At 41.4% G+C, this 19,812-nt stretch overlaps 1 protein-coding gene across 2 annotated transcripts in view; it reads right to left on the reverse strand.

Annotated features, from left to right (window-relative positions):
• FAM171A1 (family with sequence similarity 171 member A1) overlaps window positions 1-19,812 on the reverse strand; it is a 133,316-nt gene that overhangs the window by 9,870 nt on the left and 103,634 nt on the right. For both annotated transcript variants that reach the window (XM_084619202.1, XM_084619201.1), the window contains one exon: window positions 18,850-19,026. In XM_084619202.1, coding sequence (XP_084475328.1) covers window positions 18,850-19,026 — 177 coding nt within the window. The remainder of the gene's footprint in view (window positions 1-18,849; window positions 19,027-19,812) is intronic.

Genomic DNA, 19,812 nt, shown 5'->3' on the forward strand with positions numbered 1-19,812 from the left:
GAGAGAGAGAGTCTGTGTGGTAGGGGTGATGAGTAGACTTATTCTTCAAGCCAAGCTTCTTTTACAATCGCAATACCCCCGGAAGACACAAGCACATTCCTACCTTGTAGCAAGGCTGACATCTTTGGTATTTTATAGGTTACACAATAGCAGTGGGAGACATTTGGACATTAACATAAATGGATTAATTTACCATTACTTTGGATCAAGTTAAAGGAAACGGCAGGGAGGCTTTCAGGACTAATATCTAAGACAATAGAAGAAGAGAGGAGCAGACGCCTGTTCTCTTAGGGCTTGAGACACAAACTAGGGCAGAAAGTATCATCATCCTTTCTGGTGTGAGTTTATTTTAAAATATATTTCACACAGGCAAAAGTGTGACACAAGTTTTGTGATTCAAAAATTACTAGGTCTGACTGCTCAAGAAATTCCTTAAAATGCCATTTATTTCAATCTTTGCAACAAGGCAAGTTTAAGAGGAGTCAAAGAGTTACAAAAAATCTAGCAGCTGAGGTCCTGTAGTTCTCATAGACTTCAGTGGGTCTGAGTGCTCAGCACTTCTGAGAATCAGGATCTTCAAGTTTATACATGAACCCCTCATCACATCATTACTGGATAACTATAGAGAATGAGGAATTTTATATCTGCAGCCAAATCCACGTTTATGGCAGGAGACATCATTGCAGTTATTCACTAGGGGGAACATGTGTCCAGCTTGCCTTACTCACACTGCTCTGGAACAAATGGAATCCTTGTAGTGCCTCTTTAAAAAGCTCTTCTGCTAATTATGTGCCTGCACAGCACAGTGATCAAGAAGCTAACAGACTGCACTCAAAGCTCACTTTTCATTCCAGCAGAACAAGATTGCTCACATTTTTCCAACAAAAGGAAGCTCTGTACTTGTAGAGAAAGCAAACAAAAGGGCATACAAAGCATAAGGCTAGCCAGCCTTCTTGCCTGTCCTCCACTCAGTTAGCTCACCCACCAGTTTTTGCTATCTGCTGGCTATCCTTCAGAACACTAACTGGTCAGCATAACACAAAACACCAGCAGGAAAAGCTAGCGCTCTCTCTCTTAAGAGAGGGCCAGAGCTCTAGAAATGTTCCAGGTACCTAACACATGGGTCACCACTGGACAGTTATACACTTATTTCTTATTTTAAATACAGAGAAAGTGGTATCTGATGTACCAAAACTATGTGGTGACAACCGGAAAATGCTGAGTTTTTAATGGAGATCACTATCCTCAGAGAATGAAATACATTGCCTCAAGCCAATAACAAGGATGGGTTCCTCCAGGGCCCTGATGGGAAGCCCCGTGCGTACCCCTCCCTGCTCCAAGACTGTGCTAAAGGTCCCTCTCATCTTTTATATCTATCTGTCATTTCTCACTAATAGGTATTCGACACATTTGAGTCTCTCCCCCAAGCAGTGGCCAAAGAGTGAAGTACTCCCACCTTCCATAGCAGCAGCAATAGATTGTGTCAGTTCTTCTACTGGTCAAAGTCATCTATTTTTTTTCTTGTGATAAGCTAGCCACAAATGTATACAGTATTCCCAGCAAGGGAGCACCATCAATGTATATAACTGCTGTGACAGGGTCGGGCCGGATGGCTACAGGAGAGTAATAGGAGGCAGATATATTAGCCCCAGGTTAAGTAGGTCCCTTTTCCCTGGGTATGGTAACAGGGAAGGTTCCAGAACAATCAGGAACCTTCTGGAGACAATTAAGACAGACAGGCTGATTAGAACATCTGCAGCCAATCAAGAAGTTGCTAGAAACAGTTAAGGCAGGCTAATCAGGGCACCTGGGTTTAAAAAGGAGCTCACTTCAGTTTGTGGTGTGCGTGTAAGGAGCTGGGAGCAAGAGGCACTAGGAGTGGAGAGTGAGAATGCATACTATTGGAGGACTGAGGAGTACAAGCATTATCAGACACCAGGAGGAAGGTCCTATGGTGAAGATAAAGAAGGTGTTGGGAGGAGGCCATGAGGAAGTAGCCCAGGGAGTTGTAGCTGTCACACAGCTGTTCCAGGAGGCACTCTAGACAGCTGCATTCCACAGGGCCCTGGGCTGGAACCCGGAGTAGAGGGCGGGCCTGGGTTCCCCCCAAACCTCCCAACTCCTAGTCAGACACAGGAGGAGTTGAACTGGACTGTGGGTTCACGAAAATGGCCAAACTGAGGGCTGCCGTGAAGCTCCAAGGCGAGAAAATCCGCCAATAAGCGCAAGACCCACCAAGGTAGAGGAGGAACTTTGTCACACTGCATTATAATATTTTCACTACTAGTACAGTGCTCACTTTGCAAATATTTGTAATAAAAATAATATACTGTAAAAAGATTAAAAAGAGATCGTACAATCTACAAGTCAAAGCATGAAGGGGCATACCAATGTTTAGCATATCTGGCATGTAAATACCTTGCAACACTGGCTACATCAATGGCATGGGAACACCTGTTTTCACTTTCAGATTACATTGTAAATAAGAAGTGGGCAGCATTATATTGCGTAAATATAAAAAAAAACTTGTCTTAGTGATTGGCTGAACAAAAGGTAGGACCGAGTGGACTTATAGGCTCTAAAGTTTTATATTGTTTTGGTTTTGAGTGCAGTTATGGGGAAAAAAATTTCTACATTTGTAAGTTGCACTGTCACAATAAAGAGATTGCACTACAGTGCTTGCATGAGGTGAATTGAAAAATACTATTTCTTTTATCTTTACAGTTCAAACATTTGTAATAAAAATAACAAAGTGAGCACTGTACACTTTGTATTCTGTATTGTAATTGAAATCAATATTGGAAAATGTAGAAAACATCCAAAATATTTATAATAAATTTAAATTGGTATTCTATTATTGTTTAACAGTGCAATTAAAACCGCAATTGTGACCTTTTAACTCTAGTTAATTTGTTTTGCGTTAATCACTTGAGTTAACTGCAATTAATTGACAGCTGTAATAATTACCCAAAGGAAAAAAATCTCTCTATTCTAGATTTCAACTTTTCATTCTGCACTGGATAAGCATTGGTTATAATTGTGCTGGACCAGGAACTGCACAGATAATTAGTCCCCATCCCAGCCCCATGCTCCCTCTTCCTTGCATGAGGATGGGATGTGGAACAACTTACTTCATTCCTTTTCATAGAGCAGGCCACTGTCTTTAAGCATGCCCAGCTAGATACTCTGGCCTGCGAACAGGGAGTTGGAGTGCAATGGAGCCAGGGCTCTGGCTGAGTGAGGGTTATGAAAAACTAGTCCATTGCACCCAACTTTCTCCCTCCCTTCACAAAACCATAGAACAAAGACAATCACAAATCACCCACACCACTAAGTAAACTTTAGATGAAGTGCTACAGTTGTTAGCCACTAGTATGCATAGATAGATGAGAATTTGTTGGATAAAAAGTTGACAATTTTTAAGGCTCTGGTCCTACTGCTCAAAAGAATATTTCACAGTGCCGGTGTGTATCTTTTAAGCAGAAACAGTAAGTTTTATATAGTATGTGAGTAGCGTATGGTTTGGGCCAATTCACCATTGCCATTAAATCTATAAAGACCAGCTGGTGTTTCATGGAAAACTTCTATATGGAGAGAATTCTTTGTCTTTTCCCCCCACTACTATTGTATGGAGTCTCTCTTTGTCGTTTCCCCCCATTACTGTTCCATGGAGCCAATATGCTGATCCAGGATTAAACCATGTTGGCTCAAATGAGCAGTTAGAGGGAAAGTTATAGTTTTCTTATAACTCTTCCCTCACCAAGATTTCACAGTTGTCAATGGTACTCACTCACGCTCTGAATAAAAAGAAAATTGTATTAGGCAGTAAACACAAAAAAGACTTTCTTTTAAAGGTAAACCTAAATAGTTTGATAAAATATTTAAATATAAACTACATATGGCGGAGAGGGGGAAGCACAAATTGAGGATCAAGTGACTGCCAAACAAAACCTTGGACACAATGTCAGAGGCCAGACAAAGACTTCAAGAAAGCAGCAGAAAAAGTTCTGCTAGGCAGAAAACATGACACTACATTGCATTACTTGGATTTTGGGGAATGTGCTCACTTATTCCAGACAAACTGTGGGCTTCATACTGCAACCACCTACTTGCATGGCTAGTCTTCAAGTATGACTTTGAAGGCACTATTAACATAAAGGTGTTGACAGGTCCTGGCCCTTAGGGCGGGTTCTGCTTTTACAGGGAAGATGTGCATACATTATTTATGGTTTTTCAAAAAGCCCCAAACCCTATTTTAGATGCATTCAGAGTGAAACACAAGCCAATCTAAGCCCCGGCAGAGTCTGTGTGCATGCATGCACGCATATACACAGGCTCACAATTACACGAGGCTAGATCATGCTCCCATTGAAGTCAATGGCTTCAATAATGCAGATTGTGTCCATACAGGCAAAAGGACTTCTGCTCACAGGTGTACTCATTACTCCTGCGCCAAAAATTAAAAATGCCGCATACAATATTTAAAAATTCTGCGTATTTTATTTGTCAAGACAACACAGTATAATCACACCAGTTTCAATTATTCTGGTAACTTATTTCAAAATACCTGTCAGAAAGTATGTCTGACAACAAAAAAGATTCCCTCCAAGAGTAGAGAGCTAAAGAAACCCCTACGACAACCTAATTCCTGTTTTTCCATTATGCTTTTGTTGGGCACCTGAATCTGGGTGTGTCACGTGCCAGCTGGGCACATCTTGGGGCAAAACTTTGCCCCTCTGGTCTCAGACACCCACACCATCTCCCCGCAAGAGCCGAGCCATGGAGCGCCCAACTGGCTCAGACACTCACGTCCCCTACCCCTCACAACAGAGGGATCGAGAGAAACAGCCTGATGCAGGCTCCTGAGCTTTACGGAGTTTCCTGCATCCCACCTCTTTCATTCAGGACATGTTGGGAACTGCAGCTGCCCGGAACCCTTCAATTCCCCCTTTCCCCTGGCAGTGTCCTGTATTTGCGAGCTGGACAATGGGGCTCTGCTGGGTCCAGCAGACCCTAATGGCAGCCAGCAGCATCAATGCTGCAGGGAAAAAAGAAATTCTGTGCAGAACATTAATTCTGCACAAATTCTGCATTGGGCAGCGGAGCAGAATTCCCCCAGGAGTAATGCATGTAGTCTTAGTACTCTGAGTCAAGAATAGAGGAGATAAATTCCATTCTTAGCTGCATGCACTCTGACTTCAAGGGGAGTTGCACAGCAACATTTGAGAGTTGAGCTCAGCCATAATGGAGAATTTTTAATTCTGGTTATATTGTATTAAGCATTCTCATCTGACCATTTCATTGTGTCCTAGGATACACCCTGACTTTTGTTGATTAAGTTTTCTTCTTATCACTGATCAAAACATCCAGGTATGTGACTGTAAGAGGAGTATACCAGTGGTCTCCAAACTGGGGTGCACACCCCCTAGGGGCTGCACGAGATGATCCCAGGGGGTGTGCGGCACCAGGAGTGCCGCCGGACAGCACTCTGCCGTTTTTTTTCTTCTGCAGCAGCTCTGCACGTCCACGGCTGGTGTTCCCCTCCGGCAGCCTGCCTGCAGTAAGTCTTCCGTTCTTCTTCCATCGGTAGCGCATCTGCAGCAGGTCTTCCGTTCTTCTTCCATCGGCGGTGCGCCTGTGGCTGGTCTTCCAGTCTTCACCCTGGGGTGCGTGAGCCAAAAAGTTTGGAGACCACTGGAGTACACTATCACTAGAGCCCTACGTATTTTGCAAAGGAAAAATATCATAAACCAAAAAAAAAAAAAATGTAAAAAGATAAAAATAAAAATAAAATCACAAAACAAAAGCCTCACCCCCCAGCAGCAGCTTCTGACCCCATGGTATGGGCCTGGCTCCCAGCGACAGGCATTGCAAACTAGTGCCTGGGATCCAAGCGCTGCTCAGATTTGGCCTGGTCACCCCTCCATCATCATGTAACCCTCCTCCCGCCAGGGGGACATCCTGACCCTCCCCAGGGCTACCCCCAGGGGGACTATTGGGTGGTTGGGTTCAGTTGGAGAGGGGTATATTCAAGAGCTATTGTTCTGTGCTTGCTTTTAATTCCTAAAACCTTTCAATACCATGGAATAATTCTTAATAGAATGATGTGTATAGACAGACTGGAATTTATACACTATTCTTATTTATATATGGTCATTGAGGTATTTTATTAATCTAAATGTACTTAAAAAAATGAAACAAAATTTTTAATGACTAAAACAAAACACCACAAAATTCCCCCCAAATCAAATGAAAAATAATAAAAAATAAAAAATTTCACAAGGCTTTTACTATAGCTTGTATGCAGCGAAGTAGCACTCTTTAATATAAAAAAGGAATGTCCAAACTACACAAACATTTAGTTTGAATGTAGCTAGATACATTTTTGTCTTGGATCTTCCTCTTTTTCACCCTCAATCTGAAGTTTAGGTGTTTTTTTTCCTCCTCAGAGAAACCCATTTTTTCCTCCTCAATTACTTTTCTACATGACCTTTCTACAGGAAGCACTCCCTAATAATTAATTAGAAATTATTTTTTAAATGACCAGTGATGAAATTATCCAACCAGATCTGCTGAAGGCAATCTAAGTAAGAGGATCAAAGTTGTGCTACTTAAAATGCAGATGATTTGTTTCCCTTGTTATGAACAAATAAAATGGACGATTTAATGAAACAGAAATCAAATTAAGCCCACTATCCTGATTTACTTTTTATGCATAAGATTATCCGCACTGGACAGACTCTTGGAAATAAAATGGGGATGATTTTTAAAATTACCACTCAAATAGCCTAGTTGTAATAAATACCATTCCTAATAAAAATTAGTTTTCATTCAGCTAATGATTTCTTCTGCAGTGGCTGTGATTTCACACAGGATGGCACTGTCTATAAATGAAGATGTAGGGTCCAAAAGCAAAAGCATGTGTTAGAGAGAATGGGATAGGACATTAAGCTATTAAACTATAAATGTGCTGTATGTGATATTCAAATATAGCTAACATGGTTATTTCTAAAACTAATTTCTTTAGACACTTTAAAAGGCACTTGCTCTCACTGAGAATTAAGTCCACAGCACACTTATGAAATTAACCTTTACATTCTTCTTCTGAGTAAAGAAGCCCCAATTTTCTTCAAGTGTGTAAATGGCCACTTTTTATTCTGATAAGTGAAAAACTATAGGATTTTCTTGAAACTGGCAGCAAAAATTACTAGGCTGCAACCAGCATAAGAAATTTAAGTCTAACAAGAAGGTGGTGTTTTGTTTTGTTTTTTTTTAAAAGGAAAAGCCATAAGCCATGAAAATACAACTTAGAAAATTCCTATTTGACAATCAATATAACATCAGAAGTGCCACTCTATAATACAGAAATGCTATTTTTTCTTGCCACAAATACACAGGAGTTTAACAATTCTTAGGAATAAGTGAATATTACAATACTGGTTTTGAAGTTGCTAGGCAACACCAATAATTGAATGTCCATGCTCTGAGATCATACCTTCATTACTCTTCCACTCTTACAGCATTTGTTGTATGGCATTCAGAAGTAGCGTAGTTAAATCTTGCCACTATTTTAGTAACATCATCAGTATTTGGCAAAGAGAAAACAATTTGGTTTGTTTCAGACCACTGACTATCAGAAAAATACACATTTTATTACATGGAATCTATAATATTTCTGCCAAAAAAAACCCCCCAACCAAACAAACCCCAGCATCCCAAATGTTATTGTTCAATGCATGACTGAAGTTTGAACAGAGTGCTGTGGTTTTCCTTTGTTACTTTTGTCTTAATTATATAAGGGAGAAACTGAATAAAATTACCTGCCTAATATTTAACAAAAGCACATACCATTTTTCTTTACTTAATAATTTTAACAGCATCTGAGGTGGGGAGGGGCACATTGTATACAAAAGTTATTTCCATCGTTTCTTTTCACCCCTGAAACCCAGAACAGAAAAGGCTTATTAAAGAAAATCTCTATTACACATAAATCAGTTATATTTCAAATGGGAAAGCTTGGCTCTGCCTTCCCCATCTCAATGTCTGATTCTGGGTTTATATGAAACAGTCCCTTTAACATTTGCTTTATCACATGTTATTGACTAATTTCAATAAATACATTATTATATAAATAATATTAAGTAAATCCATAAACCCCTGAAACTCTAACTCCTCCAGTCCAAAGACCTCAAAGCACTTTACATCCTTTAATCCATTCAGCTTCACACCACACCTGTGAGGTAGTTATGCATTATCTTTATTTTACAGATTTGGAAACTGAGGCAGAAACACATTAAGAGATGATTAGCACCTGAAACTCCCTTTGATGTCAGTTTGAGTTGCAGGTGATCAGTGGTTTCAGGATCAGGCCTAGAGTTTGTAGTACCATTGACTAGAGTACTATTTCACTTAGAATTATTAACTGATAGTTAGCCTATGTGACACAGGAAGAATGTCCTCATACTCTGAGACCCTTCCAGCTTTACCCTCGACACTTCCCCAGCTTCTATCCTCAGGCAGCTCCGCTACTCAGCTCCACTCCCTTCCCACCCTTACAGCTTCCAATACCTCCCCACAACATAACACCTCTGCCCCCGGCACCACCCCCCTCTCCCAGTCTCAAATCCAATGTCTATCTCCCCTCTATACCACACACATTTGTGTTGGGAGGCAACTAGGGAATAGGGAAACTGGAAGTCTGGCATCCTGAAAGGGGCAGACCTATTATTGCTGTGTACTGGCTGCAGTGTATAGCGGTTGTGCATTAGTGAAATCAGTATTGCTGTATGGAGGAATAGTGTATATGACATTCCTGGTCTTAAAGTTTATTTCCTTGCTTTTGCAGTTTTGCATTAGATAGGTTGTGTTCACCAACTTTACCACCACATTGTTTGGGCATATTAATATATTTTAGCATCAACTTTGTTCCTTGTCTGTCTTCTTTCTCATCCCTCCTTCGCTATACATCACCATAACATTCATGCTTCTGACTCATTTGCTATGCCACAAAATCGCGGTCACTATTGTTCCAGCAATATATATGGTATATCGGGGGGGGGGGGGACCTTTCATATCACTTCTAGTTTTGAAAGCTCTACTCTGTACTTTAGAAAGTACAATAAAACACACATTGCATGTTAATAAAACACAACCACAAATGCCTATGACCCATGGTCTTAATTACACTCCTCCAAAGGGATCATGCTAGCCAAAACCTCCCTCAGAGAGCTAAACATGTGAGGCATCAGCAAAGAACTTCTCCCCTCTTCCCCCACTGAAGCAGAGATCTGTCTACTACTCTGCAATTATATTTGCATCTATTATATTATGTAGGCTTCTTACACGATTAAAAAGCTGTTTTTGGTAACTGCCATTTCTATGGCAACACTCAGAAAGAACAGAATTCTTTGAAAGCAGTTAAACTGTATTCCTTAGTGTATTTAATCTTTAAAAGAGGAATTTAACCTTGACAGTTTTGAGATTAAAAAGAAAGTCAAAATCAAGTTGTCAAAGAGCTTGTAAACTACAGAAGTAATACACAGTGTAAGCTAGGAACTTTATAGAGGCTGATTTCCTCTTCACAATTTGCAAGAGAATTTCCATATGCTCAGCTAACCTGACAGTTCCTGGCGATACAGTAGCCAGAATTTTGAATCTGGTTATACAGACTGGTTTAGCTTATAAGATATTTGGGGTAGGGAACAGGTCTTCTTGTGTGTGCGTGCAGTACCCAGCACCATGGTGCTCTAATCCTGGCTCGGGCCTTTGGGCACTACTATAATACAAATAGTTACCATAATAAGTGGACTATATTATAATCACATACAGAGAGGTTTTGGTATTCAGTGGGTTTTGTTGGGATGCTGAAAGACCAAAGTGTGTGAAATCCCATAGGAAGTAAACCACTGTATGTGCAGTAATTACCTCTTGCAGTCCAATTATCCTTGATTTACAGTACGTCTACATAGCAACTACACACCCGTGGCTGGCCCCGAACCATCCGACTCAGGCTCGCAGGGATGTTTCATTGCTGTGCAGACTTCCGGACTTGGGCTGGAGCCCAGGCTCTAGAATCTGTGAGGTGGGAGTATCCCAGATCTCGTGCAGAACCTGGAGGTTTACGCAGCAATGAAACAACCCTGCAGCCAGTCTCTCACAAGTCTGGCCCAAGTCAGCTGTTATAGGCCAGCCGCACGTTTTTCTTTGCTATACAGCAGTGGTCCCCAACCTTTCTGTTGCTATAGCATATTCATGTTCCCAGAAGACCATGACGGGTGCCCAACTACCAGCCGCCAAAATACCGCCGAGATGCGGCGGCATCAAGAAGTGCCGCCGCCGAAATGCCGCTGAGAAACGGCGGCATTTCGGCGGCTGGTTGTCCGGTGGCAGCACTCCTCGACAGCAGGTCGTCCAGCGGAAGCGCTCCCTTCTCAGTAGGCGGGCACATATAAAGGCCCCGGCGGGCACCATGGTTTTGGGGACCACTGCTATATAGACATACCTTTCAAGACTATTCATATAAAATCAACAGACTTTCCAGAGAACTGTAAATTATCAATCCCACCAAAGATTGCAAACAATTCACTTTAAGAGAAAAAAATTCTAGATTCCTATCTTAATGTCTGAGATATTTTCTAAAATATTCCCCCAGGACCTATGCCTCACCAGATGCTCCCAGTTGTTCCTCTCCCAGTCACTTATCACACCAAAAGCTCACTGCATCCACCACAGCTCTCACTAAGATAATTTTTGATTGGTCAGTATCACAGTAAATAAACCTGCCAAATACGTAAGACCTTATGTGGACAGTGTGATTTGCCTATACCTGTCACAGAACATGTGAATGCAGCAAGTCTCCTCTCAGTCCAGCTGAATCTCCTAGACTCCCCATAAGATGTTTAATCAGGGGATTCACCAGTTGATTGCTTTAGAATAATTTGCAGTATAACAGACAGCTGGAATCTACAATAAGCTATTTTAATTCTTCAGTGCTCTAGAATCTTCCTCAGCATGTGACAGTGTTCACAGTAAATAAAAAGTAAGAATTACTTTACTTAGTAAAAACAAATAAAGGCCTACTTCATATTTATATTTAATGAGCTTTTCTGTGGCACTCATAACACCAGTGTCTGTGCATTCATGTATTTATCAGCATAACACCCATTTGAGGGTAGGAAGTATTATCCTCATTTTACAGATGAGGAATCAAGACACGATGAAACCCTGACCCCACTGAAATCAATAGACATTTTGCCAATGACTTAACTGGGGTGAGATTTTCAAAGGTATTTAGGCATATGAAGATGCAGATAAGCACCTAGCAGGATCATATGCAGTCAAAGCACTAAGCACCATACCAGTGTATAAAACATCCCCAAGATATTTTTCTTCCTTTCACATTGCTATCCTTTACATTAATGCATGGTTGAGTTTTCATTCATCAGGGAATGCGTTCTGTTCTCTGCGTAGAAGCTGGTAAGTTAAAGACAACAAGGTTATGTCCAAGATGTATGTTAAGTGTTCAGGGAAAAGGAAATACACTGAAACATGACACTGAGATACATTCAGTTTCATTTAAACATTAGTGCATGAGAGAACACAAATATTTTACTAAGGGAAAAAAGGAAAAAAAGTTTTAACCTCCTCACCCCTGAATCCTTTGCCATTACATCCAGGACAGCCACATGTGACAATTTGGGGTTAAGGTGTTAATTGGATGTACCAAAAACTTCACTGAGGGACCAATCCTGATATCTACATTATGAACTCTGGGATATCTACTTATGCATTGCCACATACTTGGAAAAATTAGACACCAAACACACATTTACAAGCACTTTCACATTACAAACAGAGAATAGGACTTAGTACAGGGTGGGGCAAACTACAGCCTGTGAGCTGTTTTAAGCTGGCCCGCGAGCTCCCGCTGGGGAGTGGGGTCTGGGGCTTGCCCCGCTCTGGTGCTCCAGCCAGGGCGCCGGGTCGGGGGCTACACCACACAGCTTGGCCCTGTTCCGGTGCTCCAGCCGGGGCGCCAGGGCAGGGGCCACACCACACGGCTTCTGGAAGCTGCGGCATGGCCCCGCTCCAGGGCGCAGGGTCGGGGGCTGCACTACGCGGCTCTCAGAAGCAGCATGCCCCCGCTCCGGCGCTCTAGCAGGGTCAGGGGCCACTTGATGCATGGGAGCCAAAGAAGGGAAATGTCACTGCTTCCAGGAGCCACTTGAAGTAAACACCGCTCTGAACCTGCACTGCTGAGCCTCTCCCCACGCCCCAACCCCCTGCCCTGATCCCCCTCCTGCTCTCCAAACCCCTCGATCCCAGCACAGAGCACCCTCCTACACCCCAAACCTCTTATCCCCAGCCCCACCCCGGAGCCTGCACCCCCAGTCGGAACCCACACCTCTGCCCCAGCCCTGATCCCTCTCCCACCCTCCGAACCCCTCAGTCCCAGCCCAGAGCACCCTCCTACATCCCAAACTTCTCATCCCCAGCCCCACCCCAGAGCTCGCACCCCCAAGAGCACTCACCCTCTCCCGCACCCCAACCCCGATTCTGTGAGCATTCATGGCCTGCCATACAATTTCTATTCCCCAATGTGGCCCTCACGCCAAAAAGTTTGCCCACCCTGACTTAGTACTTGAAAAGTAAACTGATTGACCCCAAGGATTCCTCACTGAAACAAATAAAAACCAAAAAGTGAAGCAGAAGCCAGTCAAATGGTAAGAACATAAAAGTGGCCATACTGGGTCAGACCACTTGTCCACCTAACCCAGTATCCTGTTGTCTGAGAATGGACAATGCTAGAGGCTTCACAGGGAATGAATGGACCAGGGCAATTTCAAGTGATCCATCCCGTCATCCATGTCTAGCTTTAGGGATACCCAGAGAAAGGGGTTGCGTCCCTGACCATCCTGGCTAATAGCCATTGATAGAGCTATTCTCCATGAACCCAATTATACTTTTGGCCTTCTCAACATCATCTGGCAATGAGTTCCATAGGTTAACTGTGCATTCTGTGAAGAAGTACTTCTTTTTGTTTGAAACCTGCTGCCTATTAATGTCATTAGGTGATCCCCAGATCTTGTGTTAGGTGAAAGGGTAAATAACACTTCCTTATTCACCTTCTCCACACCATCATGATTTTATAGACCTCTATCATATCCCCCCTTAGTCGTCTCTTTTCTAAGCCCAACAGTCCCAGTCTTTTTAATCTCTCCTCTGGAAGTTGTTCCATACCCCTAATCATTGTAGTTGCCCTTCTCAGTATCTTTTCCTATTCTTTTTTAATGGGGCAATCAGAACTTCATGCAGTACCATGGATTTATATAGTGACACTACGATATTTTGTTTTATTATCCATCACTTTCCTAATAGTTCCATTGCACATTGAGCAGATATTTTCAGAGAACTATCCACAATGACTCCAAGATCTCTGAGTGGTAGCAGCTAATTTAGACCCCATCATTTTGTACGTATAGTGCATTACTTTCACTGAATTTCATCCGCCGTTTGGCTGCCCAGCCATCCTATTTAATGAGATCCCTTTGTAATTCTTCTCAGTCAGCTTTGGACTTAATTATCTTGAGTAATTTTGTGTCATCTTCAAGTTTTGCCACTGTTCACCCTCTTTTCCAGATCATTTATGATAACAGCACAGGTCCCAGTACAGATTCTTGGGGATCTCGCTATTTACCTCACTTCATTATGAAACCAATAATTTATTCCTATCCTTTGTTTCCTGCCTTTTAACCAGTTACTAATCCATCAGAAGACCTTTCCTCTTATCCCATGACTGCTTAGTTTGCTTAAGAGCCTTTGGTGAGGGACCTTGTTAAAAGGCTTTCTGAAAGTCCAAATACACTAGATCAACTGCATCATCTTTGTCCACATGCTTGTTGACATCCTCAAAGAATTCTAATAAATTGGTGAGGCATGATTTCCCTTTACAAAAGCGGTGTTGACTCGTCAACATATTGGTATTCAGGTGTGTGACAATTCTGTTCTTTATTATAGTTTCAACCAATTTGCCTGGTTCTGAAGTTAAGCTTACTGGCTTTTAATTGCCAAGATCACCATGGGAACATTTAAAAAAAAAAAAGTCAGTATTACATTACCTACCCTCCAGTCATCCGGGGCAGAGGCTGATTCAAGCAATAAGTTACATACCACAGTTTGTAGTTCTGCAATTTCATGTTTGAGTTCTTTCAAAACTCTTGGGTGGATATCATCTGGCCGTGCTGACTTATTACTGTGAATTTATCAATTTGTTCCAAAACCTCCTCTATGGACACCTCAATCTGGACAGTTCCTCACATTTGTCACTAAAAAGAATTTCTCACATGTGGTGACCTCTCTAGCATCAGCTGCGGTGAAGACTGATGCAAAGAATTCACTTAGCTTCTTTGCAATGGCCTGTCTTCCTTGAGTTCTCCTGTTAGTGTTCCGATCTCCAGTGGCCCCCTACAGTTCTGCCTGTCTCTCTCTCCCTGTGTGTGGAACTGGAAGCTTTTCAGAGAATGCTAACATGGAGGCCTTGGACTTTAATCTCTTAAGTAGCAGCCTAAATTTGGCCTTTCTCCTACCTTTTTCCTGTCATTTGTACCTACATGTACCATGACCACCAGCTCCTCCCCAGCACTGCATATAACCTGTCTAAATATCTCATGAAATCTGCAACCTTTACACCCGCTAGGCAATTTACCATGCTGTTCTCACAGTCATCACAAACCCAACTATCTATATTTCTAATAACTGAATCACCCATTGCTATTACCGGTCTCTTCCCAATAACTGGGGTATCCTCAGTGCAAGAGGATACCATGCCACCATTTGGAAGTAGGGTCCCAACCGTGTCCAGTATGCACTGGATATAACCGACTGGGAGTAACTGGTGACACAAAAGTGGTGTTTGAGCCGCCCAGTCCTTTAGCTGGTTCTGTGTTGGCTGCCTATTGCCACAGCTGTGCCATTAGGTTAGCAGGGTATTGCTGGAGCACTGTGAAGCTGGAAGGGGGATGATGTTCAGATCACTACACAACCTAGGGATTCCTCAGGTAGAAGAGTACCAGCATAAAGCAAGAGGAGGCAGGGTTACAGATCTCGCACAAATACTTTAGGCTCACTCCTCAGCTGAGGCAAAGATCTGCTCTGCGCACCTGGGCTGAGGGAATAAAAGGTGGCTCTAAGCCCTCTTTGCAACTTTTCAGTCCTAGTACGGGCTGGGGTCCTCTTTGGCCCCTTCCCCACAAGTAGGCTCAAGCCTGCCCTAACTTGTGCTGGCTGCATTGGCCCCCAAGGGCCATAGATCATAGAAGCACAGCAGCACTCTGTCATACCCCTTTCCTCCACTCCTGCTACAGGCTGCAAAGACAGGCTCAACTGGCTCTCTGCCATCTAGGTTTTCCCTCATGCTGGTGGAATCCCTCAGCTGGCCAAGTGAGCTGGCTTGACAGCCCCTTTGCATCACCAGAGCCATAATGAACAAAGGGCCTGTAGCAAAGGCCAGGATCTGACCCTCTAAATTCAGGAGATGGATTTTTGTTCTTGTCTTTAGTTTCAGGCACCCAGCAGTAGTTTGTGTTATAGACTCTCTTTGGAAAATTTTCAGTAGCTAATTATTTTCACACTGTGATTTGGAAATTGGGGTATATGCCAGAAATGAAAATTATTAAATATATTACAATACAATAATTTAAATGGTCCTTTCCTGACATTCTCAATAGAAGAAAACAGCAAAAATTTGCTAGGGCAAGGCTTAGTTTTTGTTCCACATTCATGTGTTTTGCATTATTACTGTATGCAATATAGTTGACTCTAAAAAGCTTAAATACTTCTCACTTCTCTGGCAGGGGGAGAGAAATATTAGACATGTTTCATCCTCTGGATTCAATAAATTTTGCTGGGAAAACGTTGTCCTAATACAAATCCAGTGGCTTCTAGACTCGAAACACAGGAATTTTCATGGCTTCTTCAGAGTGGAGATTGGAGAGATGACTCTCTACATATCGCAATGGCCAAAATTGACAGTTTTTTAGGTTGTTTGCCATGGGCAGTCTGCATTTTTGTTAACATAAGCTCTACCCTGTGGAGGGATTCGGGGGAAAACAGAGCATAGTTAAGTGAAAGCTGTTCCAGTGACACTGGTGGAATGGGAAGTCAGAAAAACCATTCTGATAACAATCTGCTTTATAAAAGGGAGTACTTGTGGCACCTTAGAGACTAACCAATTTATTTGAGCATAAGCTTTCGTGAGCCCCTTTTTGTGGCACAAGTTACCCCCATTCAATTACATCCAGTGCACACTGGACTCAGCTGAACATAAGAATGGCCATACTAGGTCAGACCAATGATCCCGCTAGCCCAGTACCCTGTCTTCCGATAGCATCTGGTACCAGGTGCTTCCGAGGGAATAAACAGAACAAGGCAGTTATCAAGTGATTCATCCTCTGTTGTCCAGTCCCAGCTTCTGGCAGTCAGAGGTACAGGGACACCAAGAGCATTGGATTCCATCTCTGACCATCTTGCCTAAAAACCACTGATAGACCTATCCTCCATGAATTTATCTAATTCTTGGTGGAACCCAGTTATACTTTTGGCCTTGACAACATCCCTGACAATGAGTTCCAGAGACTGACTGTGTGTGTTGTGTAGAGAAATACTTCCTGTTGTTTTAAACCTGCTGCCTATTAATTTCATTGGGCAACCCCTGGTTCTTTGTGTATTCACTTTCTCCACACCATTCATTATTTGACAGACATCTAGCATATTCGCTCATAGTTGTCTCTTTTCCAAGCTGAACAATCTCAGTCTTTTTAATTCCTCCTCATATGGAAGCTTTTCCATATCCCCATTCATTTTTGTTGCCCTTCTCTGTACTTTTTCCAATTCTAATATATCTTTTTTTGAGATGGGGTGACTAGAATTGCATGCAGGGTTGAATGTGTGTGCGTACCATGGATTTATATAGTGGCATTATGACATTTTCTATCTTATTATCTATCCCTTTACTAGTGGTTCCTAACTGTCTATTAGCTTTTTTTTTGACTGCCACTGCACACTGAGTGAATGTTTTCAGAGAACTATCCCCAATGACTCCATGATCTCTTTCTTGAGTGGTATCAGCTAATTTAGACCCCATCATTTTGTATGTATAGTTGAGATTATGTTTTCCAAGGCACACTACTTTGCATTTATCAACAATAAGTTTCATCTGCCACTTTGTTGGCCAGTCACCAGTTTTGTGGGTATTTAGTCCTTTATATGCAATAGTGAAAAACAAAGAGTTTTTACTGAACCACTATTGAGACATGGAAGTTTAGTCATAAATCAGCAGTCACCTTTAAAATCAAAATCATAATCTTTTACAGTAACTAGCAGTGAGCCATGCTATAGTTATAATGCAGCAGACAGGAAGGATTAGGGATGGACAGCTTCTTGTGCGGAAAGTGAATGAGTCAGTCTTCCCATTCTTCTTTTGAACAAGTGAAAAACAGAACAGTTTCTAGAATCACAAATCAAAACCAATTTCAGGAAGAACCTGAATGTGTTTTACTACTGCTAACTGTGCCATAAAAAGCAGGTCAAGTAGGAGTTAAGAGAAGGATTTTCAAATTAGCTGGGGGTAAACAGAAAACTAGCTATTCCACACCTTGTGTAAAAATCTCAAAGTCTTCTCCATTACATTCTTTGCATTTGATCTGAACATAATAAAGAATGATATGCCTTCTGTAGTAAGTTCTACAGGTTGTTCAGAGTCTTTTCTAAATAAATCCTCTTAATTTTTTTCCTAACAGATCTTCTCTAACTGATTTTTTTCTATTAGGAACGACACTTGAAAACCCAAGATCCACCTTCAGTTAATAGAGGCAGGAGATAAGCCAAATGCTCATTTGAGTTAAAAATGGTTTCATGCTTGTTCTTCTATTTCTGAAATCTACAAGATATCATAATTTAAGACAAATCTCTCACCTGCCAGGAGCACCTAAACACTTTTACAGTCCCTCCAACTCAGACAGGACATTGGGCACCCATCCCACAATGCACTCTACCTGTACAGAAGTTGACTGGGCCAATCTATTTTGGTTATACTGGATCTATTTGGTCACACAGAAATAGGCAGCTTTAAGATGTCTGGGTCCCAGCACATATTTATCTCTCTCCAGAAATCCATACTTCTGACTTCCCACTTTTCTTTCTTTCTAATCTCTACTTTTCTCCTCTTCCATTCCTCTTTCTCCTCATCCTGAAATTGCTTCTCAATCAGATAAACCATTCAGGAGCCAATTAAATAATTCAAGGTGAAATTCACCCCTGTACAAAGGTCCAGCACAAAGCACATAAACTCTCATAGTTTGAAGCGGTACAAATCTTAAGTATGGTTTGCATAATGTATATGCCTTCTGCTGGCTTTCTGTCAAGGGATGAATTTCATGGAGCAACAGACAATTCAGTGCATTTTGTTTGACAGTGTAGGTACATGGCATTCCTCATCCTTTCAAAGTGTTCAGTGGCTCTCATTTGCTCACAACTGATTTTTGTTAATCTAGATGTACAAAACCCTTCCAGATGTTGAAATCTACGTTAGATAACTTAAAAGCAGATTAATTTTTTATTCGAAACACTGAATATTACACAAAAAAGTTGTATATGGAAACAATATACATCATACATAACTGTTTAGCTTTTAATATCTAATCATGTAGCTTTATTAATACAAATTCTACTTTTAGACACAGCGAGAAAACAGATTTATACTCTCTAGAAGAGACATTAAATGAAAAAACAGTGAGAAGCAAGCTTCAGAGGAATGAAAATGATTGCAGGATCACTACAAAAAGTGTTGCTTACCAAATTTTTGGTCAAACCTCCATGCTGGAACATGGCCATTGTGCTTCAGGTTGCTGTTTGTTGGCAGAGGCACTGTTACGTAGATGGGGCCATTCACTGGGATTGCAGTCCCATCACTGTTGAGCAAATGAACACTGACTGCAGTGACAGGGGTAAGGTCATACCTGGTGCTATTTCCTATCAAGTGAAAGGATAATGGTATGTTACATATTTGTATTCATTATTATACATTATATTATCTGTTATCAAGGGAAGGTGAAATTAAAGCTAACCTGTTAATATTGCCAGAAAACTCATTTAAATTTCTTAATTTTCCACCTGATAATCTAGAAAAGCTTTGATTTGCAAGAAGTATTTTATATTTTTTTAAAATACATTTTCTTCTTTCCATTCTTCTTTAAGAATATTTGCACAAGCACAGTGCAAATGCATATAGACTATACTGTATATGCACTAATGGCCAACATTTGCAATAGTATAAGAGAGGACAACGTTAACTATTGTTTTAAAATTCAAGAATGATTTTGCTTTGCTTCTTCACTGAAATTAAAAGCCAAACCATATATATTTTTATGATCTGTAATAATATTTTTCTTAGATCCATGTATATTAAGAGAATTTATTAGACACAATGAGAGATAGTTTATGTTTAAAAATGATCACCCACCAAATTACTAATGAAAATTTGATTTTTTTAAAAAACACTATAAACCCATGCTTCTATGACCATAGAGAAGAAAGTGGAAAAGAGCTACTAATGAAAAGGAAAGAACAAGAGAGGGCAGCGCCTTTGGGAAATAAAAGTTTTACAGGGAGGTATGAGATTAAGTGAGCATCTCAAAAACACTAAACTTAGAGACTGCCAGAGCACAGACATGATCACCTACTAATCTAAGACATGAAATGGGATCTCAAGACAATGGGTGGTATCACAATGCAGGTATCTGTTAGGATGAGGTTTCA

The sequence above is a fragment of the Lepidochelys olivacea genome (genome assembly GCF_965140295.1).
Source record: "Lepidochelys olivacea isolate rLepOli2 genome assembly, chromosome: 2".
NCBI lineage: Eukaryota > Metazoa > Chordata > Testudines > Cheloniidae > Lepidochelys > Lepidochelys olivacea.